This window comes from Muntiacus reevesi, chromosome 1 (assembly GCF_963930625.1).
Source record: "Muntiacus reevesi chromosome 1, mMunRee1.1, whole genome shotgun sequence".
Classification (NCBI taxonomy): Eukaryota; Metazoa; Chordata; class Mammalia; order Artiodactyla; family Cervidae; genus Muntiacus; species Muntiacus reevesi.
The window spans coordinates 52,966,465-52,990,013 of NC_089249.1; the positions used below are offsets into that span (position 1 = coordinate 52,966,465).

At 52.5% G+C, this 23,549-nt stretch overlaps 1 protein-coding gene across 2 annotated transcripts; it reads left to right on the forward strand.

The window, feature by feature from the left end:
- On the forward strand, nucleotides 1-18,297 carry LOC136173682 (tubulin alpha-8 chain). Of its 2 annotated transcripts, none has more exons than XM_065943485.1 (5): nucleotides 1-132; nucleotides 10,156-10,378; nucleotides 11,872-12,020; nucleotides 13,475-14,155; nucleotides 17,986-18,297. In XM_065943485.1, exons 1-5 carry the CDS (start codon nucleotides 130-132, stop codon nucleotides 18,277-18,279), a joined length of 1,350 nt encoding a protein of 449 aa, XP_065799557.1. In that variant the 5' UTR covers nucleotides 1-129; the 3' UTR covers nucleotides 18,280-18,297. The 2 variants fall into 2 exon arrangements, with proteins under 2 accessions (XP_065799557.1, XP_065799548.1); XM_065943476.1 differs by lacking the exon at nucleotides 1-132 and adding an exon at nucleotides 3,567-3,954.
- The last annotated feature ends 5,252 nt before the right edge of the window (nucleotides 18,298-23,549 follow it).

Consider the following 23,549-nt stretch of genomic DNA (forward strand, 5'->3'; position numbering starts at 1 on the left):
GCTGCTGGCCCAGCATGTCTGTCCCCGGCCCCCTCCCTCCCGGTGTCACAACAGCGGAGGCGGCTGTATCTGGAGCAGTTGGGGTGGGCAGGCCCAGCCGGGAGCAAACGGGCTACTGGAGCGGCCGCGATGGTGAGCTTGTGGGCCGGGGCGCTGGGGGCGCGGGGGAGCGGGGTGGGCGGGGATGGGGAGGGACGACAGTAGGGGCGCCCACCCCAGAGACGCTCTCCTCCGTGGCTGACAGCTAGCGCTTTGGATCCTCGGAGCTCGAAGTCTCCTAGGGGTGTCAGTTCAAGGTCGAGGGGTTCATACCCTCGCGCAGGGAGGGGGTGGGGGGATACCCACCTGTGCCGGTGGCCTTTTCCTAGAGAGAAAGTAGAGACTGAGGCGAGTTGCGCCTAAAGGGAGATTTGTGCACGCAGGTGAGGGGAAGGGGGCCAGGAGCCGCCGGCGCAGAAGAGGTTAGGTTCCAAGACATCACCATGGGGCAACTCGGGGACCTGAGTGGGGGAAACGGGCCGGCGGGGTCGTGGGGGTATGCAGGCAGTCCGGGGATTCCCGACTCGGGGGTGGGGGCTGGGCCGGGCACTGGGTCAGGTCCCACCAACCAAGTGTGGCAGAGCCCCAAAGGTCAGGGGACATAGGGCCACACACCCGACGCTGGGGGCTTCCTTCTCCTTTCCCACGCCCGGCCATTTGGCTTGGGTCTGGGACACTTCCACCTCCTCCTCAGCTTCCCAGGCCCTGGCACCTGCTTCCAGCTCCCCAGTTTTTCAAGCGTGTCAAAGCCAGAGAACTTTGGCACGCAGGGTTTCAGACCCTGGCCGGGGTGCCCGCCCCATCTGTCTGTCTCCCTCTCCCCTGGGACTGGGATCTTACTTGCTGGAGAGGTGCTCTCCCAGCACCGCAGTCCCACCATCTGGAGGCCCTCCCCTCTCCCCCTGAACCCTGGGGTGGGTAAAATTTGCTGCCAGTCCACTTCACCCCAACGTCTCAAAACACAGAGAACCCAGAAATCTGGGTACTGAAGGCCCCCATGTCTGGGGCTCAGGAAGGGTGGCAAGACTGGATGGGGGAGGGGGCGGCGTCAGCTTGACTGGCAGGCCAAGGTCAGGCTGTCCTGGCACTCTTCCTCCGTGTCAGTGGCCAGTAGGACAGGTGAGAACCTCCCTCCTCCTGATTCTGGAAAGTGCCCAGGGCCCCTGGCTCTGGCCCCAGCTCTGCCGATTCTAGCTCCAGGCCTGCTCCCCAGAGCAGGCTCCTAGGGAATATTGGGATAGTGGCCAGAGGAGTCCACGCCTGCCTGTGGCCAGGGCTCACAGAGGGAGCCCAGAAGTCAGGAGTTTCTGGAGTTTTTGGCTCCTGGCTTTGCAGCTAGCTGTGTGATTTCAAGTCACTTAACCTCTCTGAAGTAGTTTTTCTCATCTCCAAAATGAAGAGGGGTTATGGTTCAAATTTTCAAAGCTCTGCCTAGCTTTACTATTTTAACCTTTTCATTGCAGAGAAATTCAAGCATATACAAAATGAGAGCGTTATAATGAACCCCTATGTATGCCTCAATCAGTTTCAACAATTGTCTACTTAATCTTACTTCATTCGCTCCCCCTCCTCTCCCTCCCTGATATTCTGAACCACATCCCAGGCAGCTTACTCAAGATCTGATATTTAATATTTATAATATCCAGCACATAGCTAGTGCTGTGTAATTTTCAGAGTGCTGCCTCTTAGGTGTTCTAATTCTGACCTCAGAACCGCAGTGAGTTTTAGAGGGGATCCCAGGACCCAAATCCAGCTCTCTGAACAAACTTCCATGTGCACTCAATAGGCAGGTTTTTGAAAATAGCTAGTAAATCAAAAAATGTAAAGCAAAAGCCTTGTTTTAAATGTGCCAAAGAATCTGAAAGATATTTAACTGAAAATCTATGGCTGAATATTTTGGAAAGAGACTCTTTGTTTTGAAACACTGAATTTTATATAACACGTTCTATTTGGGACATTTATATACATGGGCAGCACTGTCTTGATGGGAAGATGTTTTTTTGGTTGACTATTTCACACTCACAGAACCTTGTTTTTTTTGGAGTGTAATTGCTTGTCAATGTTGTGTTAGTCTCAGCTGTACAGCAACATGAATCAGCTCTATGCATGCATATATCTCCTCCCTCGTGAGCCTCCCTCCCACCCGTCTTCCATCCCACCCTCTAGGTCATCACAGAGCTGAGCTCCCTGTGTTATGCAGCTGCCTCCCTAGCTCACTAGCTATCCGCTTTACACACGGTAGTGCACATATGTCGTGCTGCTCTCTCAATTTGTCCCATCCTCCCCCCACCCCCATGCCCACATGTCTGTTCTCTGTGTCTGCATCTCTATCCTTACCCTGCAAATAGGTTCTTCTGTACCATTTTTCTAGATTCCATATGTATGTATTAATATACGATATTTGTTTTTCTGACTTATTTCACTATATGACAGACTCTAGGTTCATCCACATCACTACAAATGACCCAGTTTCAGAACCTCTTTTTAAAATCCCCTTGACTTGTTCCTAAAATCCTAGGATGACATACCTACACATCCGGCCCCAAAGTCCCACCCGTGCAGAAAGGACTTTCCTTCCCCAGTGTCTGACTCCCCTCTGGAGGGCTGGGACGGCTGCCCATGTCGAGGATGGGCTTGGCATTTCTTAGGTTCTAAGCGAGGATTTTATAACTAACCCTGTAACTGAGCGTCCCAGTCTGCTCCCAGGGTCCCGCTGGCAAGCAGTTCTCCTGGGAGCCGAGGCTGTGACACCTGTCTCGGCGTCAGTGACTCCAGGCCTCAGAGAAAGTGTCTGTGGCTCACAGAGGGTGAGGGCACAGCCTGCCCACTGCTCTCCTCCTGGGTTAGCAGCATGCCTGTGCGTTCTGGGGGGGAACTGACATCAGATGGCAACAAAGAGCCTGTCTTCCTGCAGAGCCGGGAGTCTAGAGGGCAGAGTGTTCTGGGGGTGAGATGGACACTGCTTCTGCGTCTGCAGACCTCTGCAGAACCCCCTGTGCAGGTGGTGTGGCTGAGCGCTACAGAGCCCAGGCACATCTTCCAACTCGGCACCTCCGAGGTCTGCAGCCACTGCACTGTTCTCCCTTCCCATCACTAAGTAAGGGTCCCCTGAGGTCCCTGGGCACGTCCTCTGGGCAGAGGTGGAGCCCCCAGCCCCCAGGCAGTGTGTCCATAGGAAGCATCCAGGCTTCGGTTGGGCCCATGCAGAGCCCAAGGGTGATGCTCTGTCCTCTCCGAGGGGCGTCTCAGGGACCTTGAAAGGAAGAGGGAACGTTAAAATAATTTTTGAGGAGGAAAGAGCTCACGCGTACAGGGCTAGTGATGGGGTGGGTGGGAGGATGTGGCGACCTGGGATGGGGTGGACCACTGCTCCTTCCCTTTGGCCACCAGGGACCAACAGTGCTCTCTGTGGTCTTTGAGGCCTACATCCCCCGCTGGCATCTTCCTGTTAGAATTTCTCTGTGATGAGCTGCGTGTAGAAGAGACCGGGAGGACAGTGGGCACCACGTGTGGCTGATTAAAGCTTGCTTGTTCTCTCCTGCTCCCGACCTGAGTGTCAGCTGAAGCTCAAGGGCCTTTGACCTCGTAGTGTCTAAAGGGTCCGGGAGTCTGCAACCAGCCTGGCTGCTCCCCAGGCCTCCTGTGGCACCCTGTTTCTGCCCGGCTGCGGCGCCTGCCATCTGAGACCTCACCTGATGTTAACTGAAGTCGACTCTGTTCCCGCTGTCGCCAGCTTGCTATCTGTTCTCTGAGTCTGAATATGATCTTATTGAAAGATTTTGAGCAGACATAGTGCAGCCTCCCAGGAATCATGCTGTTCTTGCTTTAATCATCCCTCGGGAACCCTGGCTCTACTTTTCACCCGTCGTCTCTGACCTGGATCCTGGCATGATTCATCATCCCAGCCTGACAACTGTAAGTGCGTGGGCCTAGCAGTAAGCTTCCTGAAGGCAACTGTGTGGCTTGACACACAGGTGGTCGGGCTATGTGGCCTGGTCCCGGGTTTTCACTGGCCGTCACTGCTGGCCTGTGTCAGTTCCCTTCCAAGATAATATGCCAGTTTTACTGGCTTGTGATACTTCAAAACCATTTTTAAAGCTCCAGAGCCTCCTTCTGCAGAGGACTGCAGTTAGCGGGTCTGAGTTCTCTGAGAACACATGAAAAGGAAATGATTAATATTAAAATAGAAATCGTATTTGGTTGTGTATAAGGTTGACACAAGGAGAGATTTCTGGCAGTGGAGTTATACCAGCACTGTCAAGGTCTGGAACACATTTTTCCTACTGTTCTGAAGAACTGGGCACCCTCTCCATGGATAACGGTCATGGGCAGACAGCCTCCACCAGCCTACGCTTCGGACAGCCTAAACAGTCCATGGGACCTGCTCTAAATTCTTCTGCTCCAAATCCAGCTGAAATGCCCCAGATCCTACCAACCCATCTGAATTCTCCACACAGTCGCAAATAGTCCTCCCCCAGGAAACCAAGCTAGAAGCTGTTTTTTCTTCCCTTAGCGTCCACTGCCATGCAGGCCCTGGCCACCTGCTCCTTGTCAAGTAAAGTGCAGTCCCCAGCAGGGTTTTCATTCCAATCACCCCTGGATTTACTGAGCACTTGCTGCATTCAAGCCCTTTACTCGATGCTGGGAATCTGGTAAGAAAACAGGGGCTCCTTGCTGTCTACCGGGAAAGTCGAACAGTGAACCGTTAGCTAGGACAGTGCGATGTAGTGCTGAAGGGGAGGTGGCCTGTGCTGGTGTGGGGGCCTCCAGACCTCCAACCAGAGAGGGCGATCAGTAAGCACACTGAAGGTTGAGCAGGAGATGGCCCAGCCCTCTCGATGCCCTCTTGCACACATGACTGTAAATCTGCCGCAGGAGTGGGTAGAGCAGGTCACTTCTGTAGTCACCCAGCACTAGGTCTGAGTAGGGGTGTCATACTTTGCTTGTGGAAGGGAGCTCCTGTGTTAAGTCCCTCCATCTCCCTCACCCTCACCCCCTGGGTTGCCGGGCCAAGAGGGGACCCCTTTCCTCTCACAGGGTCCCAAGAGCAGAGAGCTGGCGTCAGCCCTTCGAGTCCAGAGTCAGAATAGAACTGGGGGAGGAACGGTGTGAGAGAGAAAGCTTGAGCTCTGCCAGCCAGAGAGGAAATCTCTGAACCAACTGTGAGTCTGGAGCAAACACTTGATGTAAATACTGTCTGCCCCGTCAGCACACCCCCCTCCCCCTCAACACACACCAGCCCTGCCCCACCCCTCACCACCTGCTTCTCCTTCAGTACACACCAGGCCCGCCCCCACGCCTCAACACACACCAGCCCCCATTCCCGCCCCCAACACACACCAGCACCCTCCCCAGCACACACCAGCCGCCCCCCCTACACACACCGGTGCCCCCTGCATCCCTGCAGGACACACCGGCCTCTGCCCCACACCCCTCTCCCCACCCCCCCAACACCAGGCCCACAGCACAGTCTTGGTTCTTCCAGGAAGGGTGGCCTGTTTTCTGAGGTGCCCACACTGAGCCGTTCTCTTCTGTTCTCTCTGCAGTGGAGCTTTTTCTGGTCTGGAGTGTTGTTGTACAAGCTTTCCTGGGCTCCAGCTGTCAGGCTTGGGTCGCGGTGGGTGTGGGGGCTGCTGTGGGCGTGGTGGACCACTGTGGGGATGGGGGGCCGATGTAGGCCTAGGGGGCTGGTGAGGGCGTGGAGGGGCTGATGATGGCGTGAGGGGGCGTGGCCCTGGGCCCTAGGGGCTCAGAGTGAGAACCAGGCAAGGGTCCAGGGTGGCGTCCAGGAGAGAACTCTGCAGAGGTCAGAAAGTCTGGATTTCGGCCCAGGCTCTTTCCTTACAGAGCTGTGAAGTTTCCAATCTGTCCTTTACCTGTCTGAGCTTCAGCCTCTTCATCTGTAAAACAAGGGGTGGAAATTGTATTGGATGACCTGGAGGCTGGCCTGGCTCGAGCTTCTGAAGGCTCTGAGCTCAAAAAACTCCCCCGATACCTGTTTTGGGCCTGAGAGCCCGCCCCCAAGGCCGTCAGCACTGGACGTGCTCCTGGCTTTTCTGTGTAGAACCTCCAGGCAGGAATGAGGGGTGGTGACAAGTAAGAGTGGCTGGAGGAACAGATGGGATCCTTGTCCCCTCAGGGCAGGTGCAAGCGGGGCACAGATGTTAGCACTGGGGGCCTCCCCTAACTTCATTTCACTGGTGATTTCCTTGTGTAACTTTATTTTATTTATTTATTTTGGCTGTGCTGCGTGATTTGCAGGATCTCAGTTCCCCAACCAGTAATTGGACCCTTGTCCCCAGCAGTGACAGCACCTGAGTCCTAACCACTGGACTGCCAAGGAATTCTCCCTTGTGTAACTTTACAATTCTTGTTTGTCCAACAAACTGGACTCTTGGAAATTGTCAGCTGAATGAATGACTAAATGGACAGGGACAGGACAGGCCTGGCCCTTGTCGATGGGTTGTTATGTCGATGAGCCCTTGTTGATGGCTCCTCACCCGGATCTCACTGTTTCCTTTCTTAAATGTTTGTGTTTTCAGTATGAGAACTGTCAAAACTTTAGAAGAGTATGGCAGTGTATCACCACCCACATATCTGTCATCTCGGTTTAATAATTACTATTTTTCTGCCATGTTTACTTTATCTGCTGTGCTTATTGAAGTAAACTCAAATGTAGATGTCATGACTTTTTACCCTAAATGCTTCTGTTGTAACTCTAAAAATAAGAGCTTTTTGATACTTAACTACACTTTCATTATCATGCTTAACAACATTTATCAGTTTCTCTATCTATCCCCTCAAATATTTTGATTTGTTCAAACCAGAATTCAGTTAACATTCACATACTCCATGTGTATGTTATATTTCTTAAGTTCCGCTTGATGTGGGTCAGTTCCTCCCTCACCTTTGATTTTCATGAGTTGAGAAGAGCAGGTCAGTTGCTCTGTAGAACTTACCAGCTTGTGGAGTCATGCTTATAGTGTCTCTTATCCCTGGACCCCTGTGTTTTCTATAAAGTGGGAGCTACCTATAAAGGGTTTAATACATTAAGGCTGAGTGTTTAAGTTTTTAAAAAGTTTTATTTTTTTATTGGAGTATAATTGCTTTACAACGTTGTTAGTTTCTGCTGTACAACAGAGTGAACCAGCTGTGTGTACACATCTGTCCCCTCCTTCTCGAGCCTCCCTCCCAGCCCAGCCCCCATTCCAGCCCCTGGGTCGTCACAGAGCACCCCGCTGAGCTCCCTGTCGGTGCAGCAGCTTCCCGTTAGCTACCAGTTTTACCCAGGGTAGTGTATATGTGTCAGTGCTACTCTCTCCATTTGTCCCTTCCTCCCATTCCCCCTCTGTGTCTACAAGTCCATTCTCTTCGTCTGGGTCTCTATTCCTGCCCTGCAAACAGGTTCATCTGTACCATTTTTCTATATTCCATATGTGTGTGTTAATATACAATATTTGTTAAGGCTGACAAGAAGCTTTCCTGGGAGGTGTGTGTGTCCTCCTGCATTACATCGGGTTTTCTTGCTGCCGTGGGGTTACGATCCATCCCAGGGTCAGAGGTTACAATCCATCCCAGGATCAGAGGCCGGTAACCACTGAAGTTAACTTCCCCTTGTGACCTGTAAATAGCAGTGATTCTTTGGCACTCTGTGAGTATCTAGTTCCCCTTCAGTCCTTGTCCAAATCAATTATAAAATTAGAAACTATCGTATGCGATATTTCTCAGTATATTATTCCTTCCACCCTGACTAGCTCACAGTCTTCTGTTAAAAGAAGCGCTCTCCCTCGTCAACAGGGCTGTTTGGATAGGTAGATGCGTTTCTCTCCTGTGGGTTTTTTCCCTTAACAACACGAAGGATTTGTGGATTTTTGCGTGTCTGTCCTATTTAGGTTGACTACTGCTGTTCCTCTTTCTGACCCATGTTATTTCTGAGTCTGTCTTATGCCTCTAGTTACTCTTGTGAATTAGTTTAACAGGGAAGCCAGCTCCCTCCTCCTGCGGGCTGTGTGCCCGTGTGTGAGGCTGATTTCTGCTATGGAGACTGGCATGTTGACTCGCATGAGGTTAAAGGGATGTGAAAACATCCGTGTTCCCATGTTGGTGGTCTTCAGGACCTCAGATCCTTCCGTCTTCTCCTCTCACTTTTGATCTTCCTGAAATACCCCCGCATCCTTCCAGAAAGGCCCAGAGCACCCACAGCGGGTGAGGGAGGGGTGCCTGGAGATGGTTGGGGGCAGGGCCACAGGACAGCATGTGGGACCAGCTCCTTTCAGGCCTCTCCAGGTCCCCTCACTCACACGTGTTGTCCCCGAGAAGGCCATGGCTTCCTGTGAAAGTGTGGTCCAGTCAGTAGCTGCTGGATTTGGGGGTTCTTGGGGAAGGATCCTGCTCCCTCACGCCTGAATCGAGCCCTAAGATGAAACCCTTTCATCGTAAGAGGAGCAGTAGCCTGAGGTCTCTGGCTTCCCATGGGTGCATCTTCCAGGTGGAGAGTAAGGCTACAGGGATGAAAATGAGTAATGATGATGCTGAAGACAAGGGTGACCATAGCAGAAATGATCATGGTAACTTATGCTTTTCACACGCAGGGAGGTTATGTAACTCAGCCCAGCCCACACAGCACAGCTCGTAACTTGAGAGGCAAGATTCGTGCGTAAAGTCCTTTCCTGGCCACCAGGCTCACGGAAACATGGCCGGTTGTATTCCCGGCCAGGCCTCTGTGACGCCCAGAGGCCAAGCAGCACAGAGACCGGCGTGCCCGCTGTGCAGCAGCGTTAGGGCACTGGGTCCTGATGCCTCCGGCCAGCCTACACCAGGAGAGCCCCAGAGTCCCAGGAGTCCCATGGCCTTCGCCCAGCCCTGGTCTCTGGAGGCTGTACACTGGGTTTGGGTTCCCTGGAGCTGGAAAATGCCAGCTCAGGTCATGGATAAGAATAGAAGGCCACACACCAGGCATATGGTTCCCGGCCCAGCTCTGTCCCGGGGACAGAGGCTCCTTGTGGGGCCAGTACTTCCCTGGAGGGGCGTGGGGGGTGATGGGCACACCGTCCCAGCAGAACCATAACACACTCACACACACTCATGTCTGCACATACATACACACTGCCACTCTCAAACACGCTCACGATCACACTCTTACAAACCCACACGTATATCACCTCGCACATTCATATACATGCACCCCTCCCCATCCTAAGCTGTTAGTACCAGAACCAGTCGTGTAATTGTGGCTTCACACCAGAGTAACATGGAGAAGGACCCTCTGAAGGTCAGCTTTATTTGGCTCTTGGCCTGATGGGTGAGGGAGTAGGTTATGGTGGCCACAGGGGGCCTGCCTGTCCCCTCCCAGCCCTTCCCTGCTGATGTGCTGATCCTGTTTTTAAAAATAAATGTTTATTTCAAATATTTATTTATTTGGCTGTGCCAGGTGTGAGTTGCAGCATGTGGGATCTAGTTCCCCGACCGGGGATTGAATGCAGGCCCCCTCCACTGGGAGGGCAGCGTCTTAACCGCTGGGACCCACAGGGAAGCCCCGGTACTGACCCTTTCATGTTCCTACATTTATACGTGAAACAGTAATGACACCCATGATACAGACTCCGAGATGCAGTCCTCCCGTGAGTGTTTCTCTGCGATGGGGAGACGTGGAGTGTGTGCGTGAGCGTGTGTGCGTGTGTGTGTGTGAGACAGCGTCTGGGAGACTCTGGCTGAGTGAGGAACATGATCAGTGCACCGGACGTGGAGGTGGATTCAAGGATGAATTCTGCTGTTCTCACCGGTTCTTCCTTGGACCGGCTTCACCGGTGCAGGAGTCCGTCCATGGTTGGGAATTAATCCTGTTTCATCTGTGCGGCTGGCCCTCTCTTTCCTTTTCTTGACACAAGGGATTAACTGTGGAAAGCCACCGTCACAGCAAACCATGGAGCTGGGGTTCCTCTTTGGAACCGAGTCTTGATCCAGATGCCGTGGGGCCAGGAGCCCGCCTGCTGGGCGGGGGCAGGGTGTCCTGCCTGCCTAGTGCCAGGAAGGGACAAGTCCTCAGAGGCGGGGCCTGGGGGTCTGGGCAGAGGTGTGGCCAGCTGGGGTTCTGACTGGCCTGCTCTCTGCCTGCAGCGGGAATGCATATCTGTCCACGTGGGCCAGGCTGGGGTCCAGATCGGCAACGCCTGCTGGGAGCTCTTCTGCCTGGAGCACGGCATCCAGGCCGATGGCACCTTTGGTGCACAGGCCAGCAAGGTCCATGACGATGACTCCTTCACCACCTTCTTCAGCGAGACCGGCAACGGGAAGCACGTGCCCCGGGCCGTCATGGTCGACCTGGAGCCCACAGTGGTGGGTGAGTGTGGGCCAGGGTCCTGCCCAGGAGTGGCACCAGGCTGCAGAGGCCGGGGTCCACCATGGTCTGCCGCAGTCCACCGTGGTGCTGCGATCCACCTTGGTGTCTGGGGAGGCTTGGGAGGCTGACCTCCACGTGGAATGGTGACCCTCCTGACTCCCACCCTTACCCCATGTGACTCTTGGTTCCTGGAACCCTCCCTAGTCTCGGGGTCTCAAGTGGGGATCAGAGGTCTCTGCTCCTCCGTTAAAGCTTCATCCTGGCGCTATCCCCCCAAAACTGCTGAGGCAGACCAAAATTGCCAACATTGTTCACTAAATACTAAGGATCAAAAATACCAGTAATTTCAGAAATTATAAGAAGCCCTCACATAGTCAGTTTCCCAAAAGTGTGTATTTCCAGTTCTGCAGTGATTGCAGTCCGTCCTGGCGGGCCTGGTGTTACCTTGCAGCCTTTCACACATGAGACGAAATAGCAGCAGGCACTTTCTCTTACAGCCCGAGGTTGATGGAGGTTAGAGTGAACCTCGTCTGGATCTTAGGGAAACAGGAGTACTGACTTGTGTTGGGACAGGATTCTTGTTCTCCCTGCTGCCACCCCCAGCATGCCTGGGTCAGTCCATACGCTTCATTAGCATTTCCTCAGCTTCAAAACCTACTCACCAGCAAAGATGGATGAGACCCCAGGATGTCTGGGCACTGCCTTTAGGGCCTGAGCACTGTCTCTAGGGCCACAGACACCAGGCCCTCCACCTTTTGGAGACTTTGTACAAATACAGAAAGGATAAATGACCTTCCTGGGCCACTGTACCGATGGGTGCTTTCCCTGGAGGAGCAGAGGGGCACTGTAGAGGAGAGGGGATGGCGGTGGGGCCTGAGGCACCCAGGTCTGCTGTGTGTCCACTTTGGTGGACCTAAGAGGTGAGCAGAGCGCCCATGCCGCTGGAACCACTCTCGGGCTCGGGCTCTTCTGGAACCTGGAACGCAGTTTTGCTTCAAAGTCGTTCTGAAATATCTCTATTGCCTGGTGTGTATTGTTGCCTCCGGAGGTGGAGGTTAGGTCTGGGACAATCCCTGGGGAGCCTGGGAGCAGGTCATTCTGAATCTTTCCCTGTGTCCCTGAAGCATCTAGAGGCGAGTAAAGTTGATTATATTCTGGGATAAATTTTGCAGCTTGAAGGAAAAATTGGAGGGAAGCCGTGGGGGTCCAGGGGGATGAGGCAGTCAACCTTGGTATCTGCCCAGCTTTGTGAACAAACCCAAGGCTCCCTAAGGTCCTGCCAGCAGAGCAGCTGGCTTCTCACTGATGCTTGAGTCCCAAGCTTCTGCTCTAGTGGAGCCTGTGTTAGCCTGAAATTCCCTTAGGCTCGCAGATGTATTCTGGGGTTTTCTGTTCCACCTCAGTGGAGTTTAGTAGATAAGGGTGTCATGTGTTCTTGTGGAAGGGGGGCATCTCCTCTGGGAACCAGACTGATGGTCGCCCTCTCTCGGTAGATGAGGTTCGGGCAGGAACCTACCGCCACCTCTTCCATCCAGAGCAGCTGATCACGGGAAAAGAGGATGCAGCTAACAACTATGCCCGGGGCCACTACACGGTGGGCAAGGAGAGCATCGACCTGGTGTTGGACCGCATCCGCAAGCTGGTACGTGTGTGCAAGGGTGGGGCGCTGGAGAGCCTGCCAACGTCGACAGGCCAGCAGGAGGACATGGCCCCCGGCTATAGGATAAGCACCTGAGACTTGGGAATTTCTGCTTGTGTTCTGTAAAAGGCATATGCAGGGCTGGCGCCCCTTCCTCCACCTGGGACACGGGGGCTGCCCTCCAGGCTGGTGCCTGGTAGCACGTACGGATGCTCTGCGGTGGTGTTGGGGAGAAATCCCAGGGGTGAGGAAGGTGGAACTCTTTGCTGGATGGCAGCAACAGGTTAACAAAGCATTTTTTTTGTTGTTTTATTTTGAGCAGGTTGAAAAGGTGAATTTATTTCACTTAACAAAGCATTTAACTTGGAGGAGGAGAGGAAGACTGTTGATCTATTTCAGCACTTTACAGATGCTATTACAAATGTCACATACGTTCCTTTGTTTAATCCCCTAAATGATACAAAGGCGATCTCGTGCCTGCACTCTACAGTTGGGGGAACAGAAGGCCAGAGTGGTTCAGTGACTTGGTCTGGGTCCCCCAACTAGAAAGTGACTGAGTCAAGGTCTGAACTGGGTTGGTTTGACTGGGAAACTCAGGGAGTCACTTGTCTACCTGAGCCCCGTTCCTAATCTGTGCAGTGGAGAGGCGAGCTTGATCAGGGGCTCTTGACTTGGGAGCTAAAGGTGCCGAGTTTTCACTTGTTCACCTTTCCTGTTTAGAGCAGGGTTCGTGGGGGTCATCAGTCCCAAAGTCATCTGCGATCCCCAAAGTTCAGAACATCCAATTGAACACAGTCATAGATCACATCCAGCGGGGAAGTTCCATGACCTACGAATTCTCTTAGTTCTGATGAGGGCTCCCTGTCCTTGCTGAGCACAGTAGGACTTCTCACTGAACCATCACAGTAACCTTATTTATGAGAGGAATGTGTTTATTGTCCACATTTTAAGAAGAAACGTGAGTCTGGAGGGTTCAGTAACTTGATCAAATATTTATAGCTGGGAAATGGCAAAGTTGATGTTAAATCTCAGGGTCTCTGACCCATTTGTCTCTCTGAGATTGGTACCCTGAGCCACCTTGCAAGGTTGGGCTGGGCTGAATAAGCCTGCGGTTTCCACAGAATCAAATGACAGGGCCAGGGAAATGGGCAAGGAGCTGGGGTCCACACGGGGCAAAGTCCTTAACCACCATGGTTTCGGAACCTTATTCCTGGTCCAAACAGGCCACTGGGCTGGAAGCTTCATGGACCTGGAGGTGAGTGCGTGTTTGCTGCCCATATTTTGGCCGTCCCTCCCAAGAGCGCTGCAGCTCCTTTGTGTTTTCTGACTTTTTCAAGGACAGTTTGATTTCACCCACTTGAAAATGTTGTGGGATGGAGCGGGCCAACAGCGAGGGCTGCCTGCTGGTGCCCACGCAAGGGTGTCCTCAGAGCTTTGTCGGTGTCCTCCTCTCCCAGACAGATGCCTGCTCGGGCCTGCAGGGCTTCCTCATCTTCCACAGCTTCGGGGGCGGCACCGGCTCAGGCTTCACGTCTCTGCTCATGGAGCGGCTCTCCCTGGACTACGGCAAGAAGTCCAAGCTGGAGTTCGCCATCTATCCGGCCCCCCAGGTCTCCACAGCCGTGGTGGAGCCTTACAACTCCATCCTGACCACGCACACGACCCTGGAGCACTCGGACTGCGCCTTCATGGTGGACAACGAGGCCATCTACGATATCTGCCGGCGCAACCTGGACATCGAGCGGCCCACGTACACCAACCTCAACCGGCTCATCAGCCAGATTGTGTCCTCCATCACAGCCTCCCTGCGCTTCGACGGCGCCCTCAACGTGGACCTGACCGAGTTCCAGACCAACCTGGTGCCCTACCCCCGCATCCACTTCCCGCTGGTCACCTACGCGCCCATCATCTCAGCTGAGAAGGCCTACCACGAGCAGCTGTCCGTGGCCGAGATCACCAGCTCCTGCTTTGAGCCCAACAGCCAGATGGTGAAGTGCGACCCTCGCCACGGCAAGTACATGGCCTGCTGCATGCTCTACCGGGGGGACGTGGTGCCCAAGGACGTGAACGTCGCCATTGCCGCCATCAAGACCAAGAGGACAATCCAGTTTGTGGACTGGTGTCCCACGGGCTTCAAGGTGAGAGCGGGGGACGCGATGGAGACAGGCAGCTAGAGGAGCAGAGGGAGACCGAGGAGGGGGAGGAAGAGGTGGAGACTGGGGTCCTGGGCTGACACGCGTTCCATGGGAGCTTTGGGACAACACAGGGAGAGGGGCGTAGGCCAGTGTAATGCTAATTTCATTCATTCACTCATTTGTTCAGGCGCTTGTTTTAGGCCTGGAGAGACTGGGGGTTTGGGGTTGGTTACTGGAAGAGGGGAGGAGCAGTATGGCAAAGGGGGAGGGCCCACCGCTCCCACCGGATGGTCTGCCAGCATCTCAGAGATCTGGCAGGAGAGAACTAGGCCAGTGTGTGCAAGTGGGGTAACCAGGCAGGGGGGTGGAGGTAGCCCTGATCTGACCATAGATCAGAGAATGCAGTGACCGGATTATTCAAGTTGCCAGAGAAGAGGTGTAGTTCCCTCCTCTAACAAAGGATGTGTCCTTCTCCCCAGTTTGTTTTGAAAAATTGTTCACCTTGTATGTTTTCATCAATTTAGAGTAAGGATAAGAAAGTTTATGGTTATTATATGGCTGTGATTCACTTATTATGTGATTCACTATTATTATTATGAAGCCCTGACGTTTTCACTAAGCAGGAGTGAGCTGGGAGCCGGTTGTAGGTCTGTGGTCTGTGGGTCAGTGGGGGAATAGAAGACCCCGGCTCTCAGGACCTAGGATGCTCTTGGAAGCCGCCCCTCTGAGTTGCCCTAGCTAGACAGGCAACTGCCTCTGCCCGGGGTCTCTCATCAGAGGTCACCATCAGAACAACTGCCATCGTTCATGTTAGCTAGTCCCCTCAGGCAGGCCTTTAATAATTCAGAGGTTTACCGAACACCAGAGGAGGTTGTGCCAATTGCTGGAGACAGAGATGAGTTAGTCGTCTTAGTTTTCCCTGGTGGGACTTTTGCAAACAAGGCACCGCGTGCCGGGCTCTTGGGTGAGCTGCTGATGGGTGAGTGGTTTCCGCACAGCTCTGCTCCCACCCTCAACTGGAATCCTCTCCCCTGGACTGCATCTGTCCTAACGTGGCAGTTTTGGTCACACTTGTGAAAACATTCACGATCCAAGTTGTTATTTTCTCTTTCAAACAGAAACAACAAAACAAGCTAGTAGTAAAATAAATAGGGTGATCAATAGTAAAATAAAAGGGTGATCAAGAAATTAACAAAAAAGAGATGCCCCCATATTCTCATCCTTTTTATTTATTTATTTTTTTCCCATGTGTTTCATTTTATTTTTTTTTTTACTTTATTTATTTATTTTTTATTATTTGGAGGCTAATTGCTTCACAACATTTCAGTGGGTTTTGTCATACATTGATATGAATCAGCCATAGAGTTACACGTATTCCCCATCCCGATCCCCCCTCCCACCTCCCTCTCCACCCGACTCCTCTGGGTCTTCCCAGTGCACCAGGCCCGAGCACTTGTCTCATGCATCCCACCTGGGCTGGTGATCTGTTTCACCATAGATAATATACATGCTGTTCTTTCGAAACATCCCACCCTCACCTTCTCCCACAGAGTTCAAAAGTCTGCTCTGTACATCTGTGTCTCTTTTTCTTTTTTTGCATATAGGGTTATCATTACCATCTTTCTAAATTCCATATATATGTGTTAGTATACTGTATTGGTCTTTATCTTTCTGGCTTACTTCACTCTGTATAATGGGCTCCAGTTTCATCCATCTCATTAGAACTGATTCAAATGAATTCTTTTTAATGGCTGAGTAATATTCCATGGTGTATATGTACCACAGCTTCCTTATCCATTCGTCTGCTGGTGGGCATCTAGGTTGCTTCCATGTCCTGGCTATTATAAACAGTGCTGCGATGAACATTGGGGTGCACATGTCTCTTTCAGATCTGGTTTCCTCGGTGTGTATACCCAGAAGTGGGATTGCTGGGTCATGTGGCATCCTTTTATTTATTTTTTAAAGTCTTTATTGAATTTGTTACAATACTGCTTCTGTTTTATGTTTCTGGTTTTTTGACCACGAGCCATGTGTGATCTTAGCTCCGCAACCAGGAATCAAACTGGCACCCCCTGCATTGGAAGGCGAAGTCATAACCACTGGACCAGGAAAGTCCCTCAGCCCTCCACTTTTAGCTGAAGTTTGGGATTATGACCAGAAGGATAAGGCAGTGCTAGAACCTTTAGGGGCTTCTCAGAAAAGCACATGCCGTGGGGGTGGATGGTGTTGAACTTCATGCGTAGCGCACTCCCCAGGATGTTCGTCCCCACTGACGAGGGTCCAGGGATGCTGCTGCTGAAGAGAGCACAGATGACTGGTCCAGTGGACATGTGATGTGGGACTGCTTCCCTTTCCTCTTCAATCCTCTGCCCCCGTCTCAGCATCACTTCCACCCCTATGATGCCGCTTTCGTCTAAGAGGAATGGTAGACCATTCTGGGCTACCCGCCTTGGCTCTGTAGCCTGATGCCACTCCCACCTCTGCCTCTCAAGAGGACTTATATTTTAAAGCTGTGAGTTTAAGAGATTGGCAGTTAAGACCCAGTGGCCCAGGCAGGAGAGGCATTTGGGGACCAGCTCCCGGTTCTCAGTGTCCTGTGAGTATTCTCATGGTGGTCACCTGAGGCCCCTTCCTGGTTCCCAGAGTTCCTGGTTTGGGATGTATGTGGGAGAAGGGAGATTTCCAGGATGGTAGCCCCCCTTCAGTAGGGCTGGATCAGCTTGGCGGGCCCTCCATGCTGCTAGAACTTGGGGAATCCACTTGTCCAGCAAGACTTTTTAACTGACTTTCTTTCTTTTAATTAATTAATTGTGGCTGTGCTGGGACTTCGTTGCTGTCCTTGGGCTTTTCTCTAGTTGCAGTGAGCAGGGGCTACTGTCTAGTTGGGGTGCTTGGGCTTCTCATTGCAGCGCCTTCTCCTGCTGCAGAGCAGGGGTCTGTAGCTCAGCCTCAGTAGTTGTGGTGCATGGGCTCAGTTGCCCCGAGGCGCGTGCAATCTTCCCGTGTCCCCTGCCTTGGCAGGTGGATTCTTAACCCCTGGACTGCCAGGGAAGTCCTTACCTGACTTTCTTAGATTTCCATGCTTTTCCTCCAAAAAGCCTCACACCCCAGAGGCAGAGAGCCTGGTAGATGCAGACACCATCCTCAGAAGCTTTTGTGTCTCTTTATTTATTGCTTGAGAATATCTCTGTCATCTTTTAAACACCACCCTTCACCCTTGGCCGGGCTTCCCAAGTGGCTCAGTGATAAAGAATCCGCCTGCCAATGCAGGAGACCCAGATTCGATATCTGGGTTAGGGAGATCCCATGGAGGAGGAAATGACTACCCACTCTAGTATTCTTGTCTGGAGAATCCCATGGACAGAGGAGCCTGCCAGGCTACAGTCCATGATGTTGCAAAGAGTTGGACAGGACTGAGCATGCACTCATGCATGCAAAATTCACTCTTGGCAGAGAAATTGCCCTAAATCTATTGACAGCATAACTAAGAGAAAAACCTGAAATTCTCCTGGAAGGAGTGAATTCACAATAACTTCCATCTCTGGGCACCACACACGCCCCCTGCCTGACCCCTGTTCCAGATCCTCACTTGTCTGCTTACATCTCCTGGGAGCATTTCTGCCAGCTCTTCCCCTCCCCTCGAATTTCCCCACCCAGTCCCGCTTACTTCTGCTTTCTCTTCCACATGCACTTTTACCTGCCCGCCCCCCACCTCCTGATCCCCGCTCTTCACATCCAGGCCTGCTGCCCCGTATCCACCCCCCCACTTCATGACCAGGGTGCCCCAGCTTGAGTTATCCACTGACCACCATGTCTTGGTCCTCTGTTCCCAGGTGGGCATCAACTACCAGCCCCCCACGGTGGTCCCCGGGGGGGACCTGGCCAAGGTGCAGCGGGCCGTGTGCATGCTGAGCAACACCACGGCCATCGCCGAGGCCTGGGCCCGCCTGGACCACAAGTTCGACCTCATGTACGCCAAGCGCGCCTTCGTGCACTGGTACGTCGGAGAGGGGATGGAAGAAGGCGAGTTTTCCGAGGCCCGGGAGGACCTGGCTGCCCTGGAGAAGGATTATGAGGAAGTGGGGACTGATTCATTTGAAGAAGAGAATGAAGGGGAGGAATTTTAAATACAGATGTTCCTGCTGGCTGTGTCTCTTTATTCCTGCTGCCCCCTCCAAGCACGTTAACCCAGCCTGGATCCTGACACCAGTGCCCGTGGGTGACGAGCCCACGTGGACACTGAGCTCCTCCAGACCCTCATGCGGAGATGGTGGCTTTGTGTCCCCAGAGGAGACCAGAGTCACTGTCTCTGGGTCAGGATGCAGGCCAGACACACCTGTGTGGAGACCTAGGCGGGATTTAAGATTCTAGATGCGGCTGACCCCACCCCAGACACAGCCTCCTGTCTGGAAAGCAGGAAGTTGAGACATGGGCTTTGGGAGGACTCTGGAAAGGGAGTGGCTCTGTGGTCAGGGCTTGAGGAGAAGGTGGAGTGAGTTTCTGCCCTTGCAAACACACAGACAAAGCAGCAGGGTCACCGTAGGCAGTTCGGTGCTGTGACGTGAAAAAAACAGGGATGGAGAAGTTGCAAGGGGAGTCAGAAACGGCCTCGTGGAGACCGGGGTGCAGCCCATAGCCGCCCCTGAGGTTCTGGGGTCAGAGGATGCCGGGAGGATGTGTGAAGTGCAGGAGAGAGGCCAGGGCACCCAGAGGATGGAGGGGAGGGATGCGACTGAGCCACGCCGGGTCAGGGGCCATTTGGGCCGGTCCTAGAGAGGAGATGAAGAACTCAGTTTCCTCTAACTGAAACGGCATTTGGAAGGCTTTATGCAGAATGTCTCCTGTACACATACCCCTTATCTCTAACCCCCAGCAATCTCAAGGGCTCCTCTTCTTGTTTTATGCATGAAGAAACTGAGGTGTAGCGAGTGCATGTGCTGGAGATGGGGGAGCAGAGCCAGAGGCGGGGCCACAGTCTGTTCTCTTGGCTGTCCACTCCGTCTCCACCCTTGGGATTTGAGTCCTGTTCCAACTGCCGCCTCATGAAATGAAGGGTGGGGAGAAGCAAAGCGCATTTATCAAAAAAGAGAGGACAAGTTAATGCGCCTTTCCCTAAAGTTGGCAGCTCCAGTAGGATTTGGGGAAAAATCATAAGCCGCCCTGATTGAACTCGTGATGAGACCCCCAGGGTCGGGCCCACAGCAGGTCCCGATTGCATGAAACGTACAGCTCAGCGACTGTGCACTTTCCTTGTTTCTATTCTGTATCCCTTGGAAGCCCCAAGAGAAATCGAATAAAACATCCCAAGAGAAATCGAATAAAACATCCCAAGAAAAGGAAGATCAGGCAGGAAGTGGTGCTCACCACTCGTCGAGGACTGTTTTCAGAGAGACCACCGTGACGGTGCTCTACTGTGACGGAGACCGTGGTGCTGAGGAGGCCAGGGCCGCTCTCGTCTGGACCCCCTTGTCTGAGGTCATTCCTCACCAATTCCTGGGGGGCTGCAGGGACCCAGGTCAGGAGCTGTGGCCCATCTCAGGAAGGGGCATTTTCCACTGCCAGAGGGGAGGGACCTACCCATGAGTTTCAGATAAGCCTCATGTGTGTGACTGTGACCTAATCAGGGAGACAGGAAGAGACCCCCCAAGGCCAGAGTTTAGGGGGCAGCTGTGAAAGACACAGAGGGGAAGGGAGGGTGCTGGGGGGCGAGGGGTCAGTATGTGCTAAGTCGCTTCAGTTGTGTCTGACTCTTTGCGACCCTGTGCACTGTAGCCCGCCAGTCTCCTCTGTCCATGGGATTTTCCTGGCAAGAATACTGGAATGGGTTGCCATTTCCTTTCCAGGGGATCTTCCCGACCCAGGGATGGAGCCCATGTCTCCTGCATTGGCAGGCGCGTTCTTTACCACTAGTGCCACCTGGTCACTTGAAAAGACCCTGATGCTGGGAAAGACTGAGGGCAGGAGGAGAAGGGGACGACAGAGGATGAGATGGTTGGATGGCATCACCAACTCAATGGACATGAATTTGGGTAAACTCCAGGAGTTGGTGATGGACAGGGAGGCCTGGCGTGCTACAGTCCATGGGGTTACAAAGAGTCGGACATGACTGAGCGACTGAACTGAACTGAACTGAATGCCACCTGGGAAGCCCAGGTGGGTCAGGGAGAAGTTAGTTTAAATGAGTGTTTCATTGACTCCTGCAGAGGTGATGTTGGAGCTGAGAGGGAGCCAGCCTTTCACTCATCTGGAAAGAGTGTTCTGGGCAGAAGGCACCCCAGTGCAAAGGCCCTGAGCAGGAGGGTGGGGGACCTGAGGGAATGGGAATGGAAGGACTTGGTAAACTCTGAAGGGCTGTGCACTTGGGAGGAGGGGTCACTCCTGTTACTGTCATTATGTCAGGACCGGGGAGGAGACAGGGATGTCAGGCAGACATGCCACAGCCGAGAGCTGCCCTGCATCGCTTCCTGTTCATGTACTCCACCTCAAGAATGCCCGGCCGGCTGGCCAGCCAACTTGTCCAGGTCCTTGAGCTACAAAGGGCGTTCACTCTGACCAAACTCGTTTGTTTCTTTGATCCTCCCAGTAACTGTGTGGTAGGGCTGGCCAGGCTTATCATCACTGTGTCCATTCCATGGACAGGGAAACTGAGGCAGGGGTGCACATAGGATGGTGGCAGTGGCTTGCTGAGATCACCTAACTCAGTCATGGTGAAGCTAAACCACACTCGTGCTCAAGGAGCTGATTCTCAGGCTGGTCCATCCCCCAGCCTCACCCCAGCATCTGGCCCAGCACCCACAGACTAGCACACAGCCTCCACCAGGAGGTGCCAGCCACCCCCCCACCCAGGCTCCAGCCCAAGAAGAATGCAGCCTGACCCTCCCCGTGGGAGCTCTGGTCAGCAGGCTTTGGCAGGAGAGAGGCTGGCTGAATCAACAGAGGGTGGCAGGGGCTCAAGCTGCCCACCGAGGTGGAGTCAGGGTCCTAGAGGGGGCAGCCCACTCCCCACCCCTCACTCTCCATGAGACCCTCCTGCTGCGCGCTGGGCCTGTTAACCCCTGCAGGCCTGACAGGGGTATGGCCTGGTGAGAATCATTCGGTCAATCACCCTGAAGGAAGGTGCAGTGGGACCTCGGGTAGTCACTTCACCTCCCTGGGCCCATTTCCTTACCTGTGAGATCCTTTCCTTATCCCTGAGGATGGTGTCAGAGTCTTTATGAAATAATAAACATTACTCTGCACAAGACCCTGATGCTGGCAAAGACTGAAGGCAGGAGGAGAAGGGGACGACAGAGGATGAGATGGTTGGATGGCATTACTGACTCGATGGACATGAGTTTGAGTAGGCTCTGGGAGTTGGTGATGGACAAGAAACCCTGGCATGCTTCTGGGGTCGCAAAGAGTCGGATATGACTGAGTGACTGAACTGAACTCTGCACATAGGGCTTCCCAGGTGGCACTAGTGGTAAAGTATCCACCTGTCAATGCAGGAGATGTAAGAAGCCCATGGGTTGGGAAGATCCCCTGGAGGAGGAAATGGTAACCCACTCCAGTCTTCTTGCCTGGAGAATCTGAAAAACTGAGCCGGATCCTTCAATCAGGAGTGGAGCCAGGAGCAGGAGTGCAGCCTACATAGAGAAGTACTTCTATCTGGAGAGAGGCTTGGCATGAGGGTAGAGTGCCTCCGGCCTGTGGCCTCGGCTTAGCTATCTGTAAAATGGGGCACAGAATTTCTAACTCACAGAGTGCCTTACAATGAGCCAGCAGAGACAAAGTGACTGGCAAAAAGTAGGAAGTTTGCTGAGTCGTGTCCGACTCTTTGTGACCCCATGGACTGCAGCACGCCAGGCTTGTCTGTCTTTCACTATCTCCCAGTTTGCTCAGATTCACATGCATTGAGTTGGTGATGCCATCCAACCATTTCATCCTCTGCTGCCCTCTTCTCCTTTTGCCTTCAGTCTTCCCCAGCATCCGGGTCTTTTCTAATGAGTCGGTTGTCACATCAGGTGGCCAAAGTATGGGAGTTTCAACTTCAGCATCAGTCCTTCCAATGAATATTCAGGACTGATTTCCTTTAGGATTGACTGGCTTGATCTCCTTGCAGTCCAAGGGACTCTCAAGAGTCTTCTCCAATACCATAGTTGGAGTACCTACCCAACTATAGTAGGTAAATGTAGTAGGTGATAGTTACAACACCATATTTGTAGTAGGTACGTACACTATCGTGTATTTGTAGATTATCGGGTCTCATCACTGAATAGCGTTCTGTTTTGTAAATACACTGTGTAATGGGCATCTGGGTAGGCCCTGCTTGGGAGCTATTACAGTTACTGCTGCTATGAATATTCATATGCCCTTCTAATAAACATGTTTATGCATGTCTGTTGGATTTGCAGCCAAGAGTCGGCTTGCTTGGTCATGGGGTTGGCATATGTATAGCCTCAGTAGATCTGCCAAGCAGTCCTGCCACGTGCTTGGACCATTTTCCACCCCACTGGTGGTGTGTGAGAGGCCCACGTGCTCCTCCCCCACACTTGATCAGGCAGTTTCATTTTACTCAGTCTATCAGAGGTGAAGTGGAAACCAGTTTTCTGAATGAAATCTCAGTACAAGCCATCCTTTCTAAGATAGATCAAAGGCGAGACATAGTGGAAGCCAATATTATGTACAGGGGGCAGTCTACTGGGACATCTTGCTATTGTTTTAGTTGGTTTTGCTTTATTTTATACTTTTAGAGGTGATCACATATTGTTAAATTTAAACTTAAAGCGTATATGTACCCTTGAAAAAGATGAAGCCCTTTCTGCTGGAGGGCAAGCAGCTAAGAGGCAACGCTAAACAAAAGAACTTGGGACTTGCCTGGTGGCCCAGGGGTTAAGACTTCATATTCTAAATGCCAGCGACCTGGGTTCAATTCCTGGTCGGGGAACTAAGATCCTGCATGCTGCACAGTGTGGCCAAGAGATACATTATTTTTTTAATTAAAAATAAATAAATAAATGAACTCAGAAATGGAGTAGCTGAGGTGAGCATGGAATCCACTTTGGTAGTGGATTATAATTAACCAAGTGAAGAGAAATTTCCTGGTGGTCCAGTGGCTAAGACTACACGCTTTCACTGCTGAGGGCACAGGTTCAATCTCTAGGCAGGGAACTAAGATCCAACAAGCAGCATAGCGCAGACAAAAAAAAAAAAAAAAAACCAACTAAGCAACTAAGCATGTGAAGAAGTAACAGTGAAAAAAACAGAATTTAAATGCTATAAACTTCAACAAAGCAAAAAGAATACGAGCAATAATAACTGGGAAATGGGCAGGAGGGGAGTGAGAGAAAATGTAAAAGAGCGAATTCATCTTTCATTTCAGAGAGCTGATACATGATGATTAAATTCAAACACACAG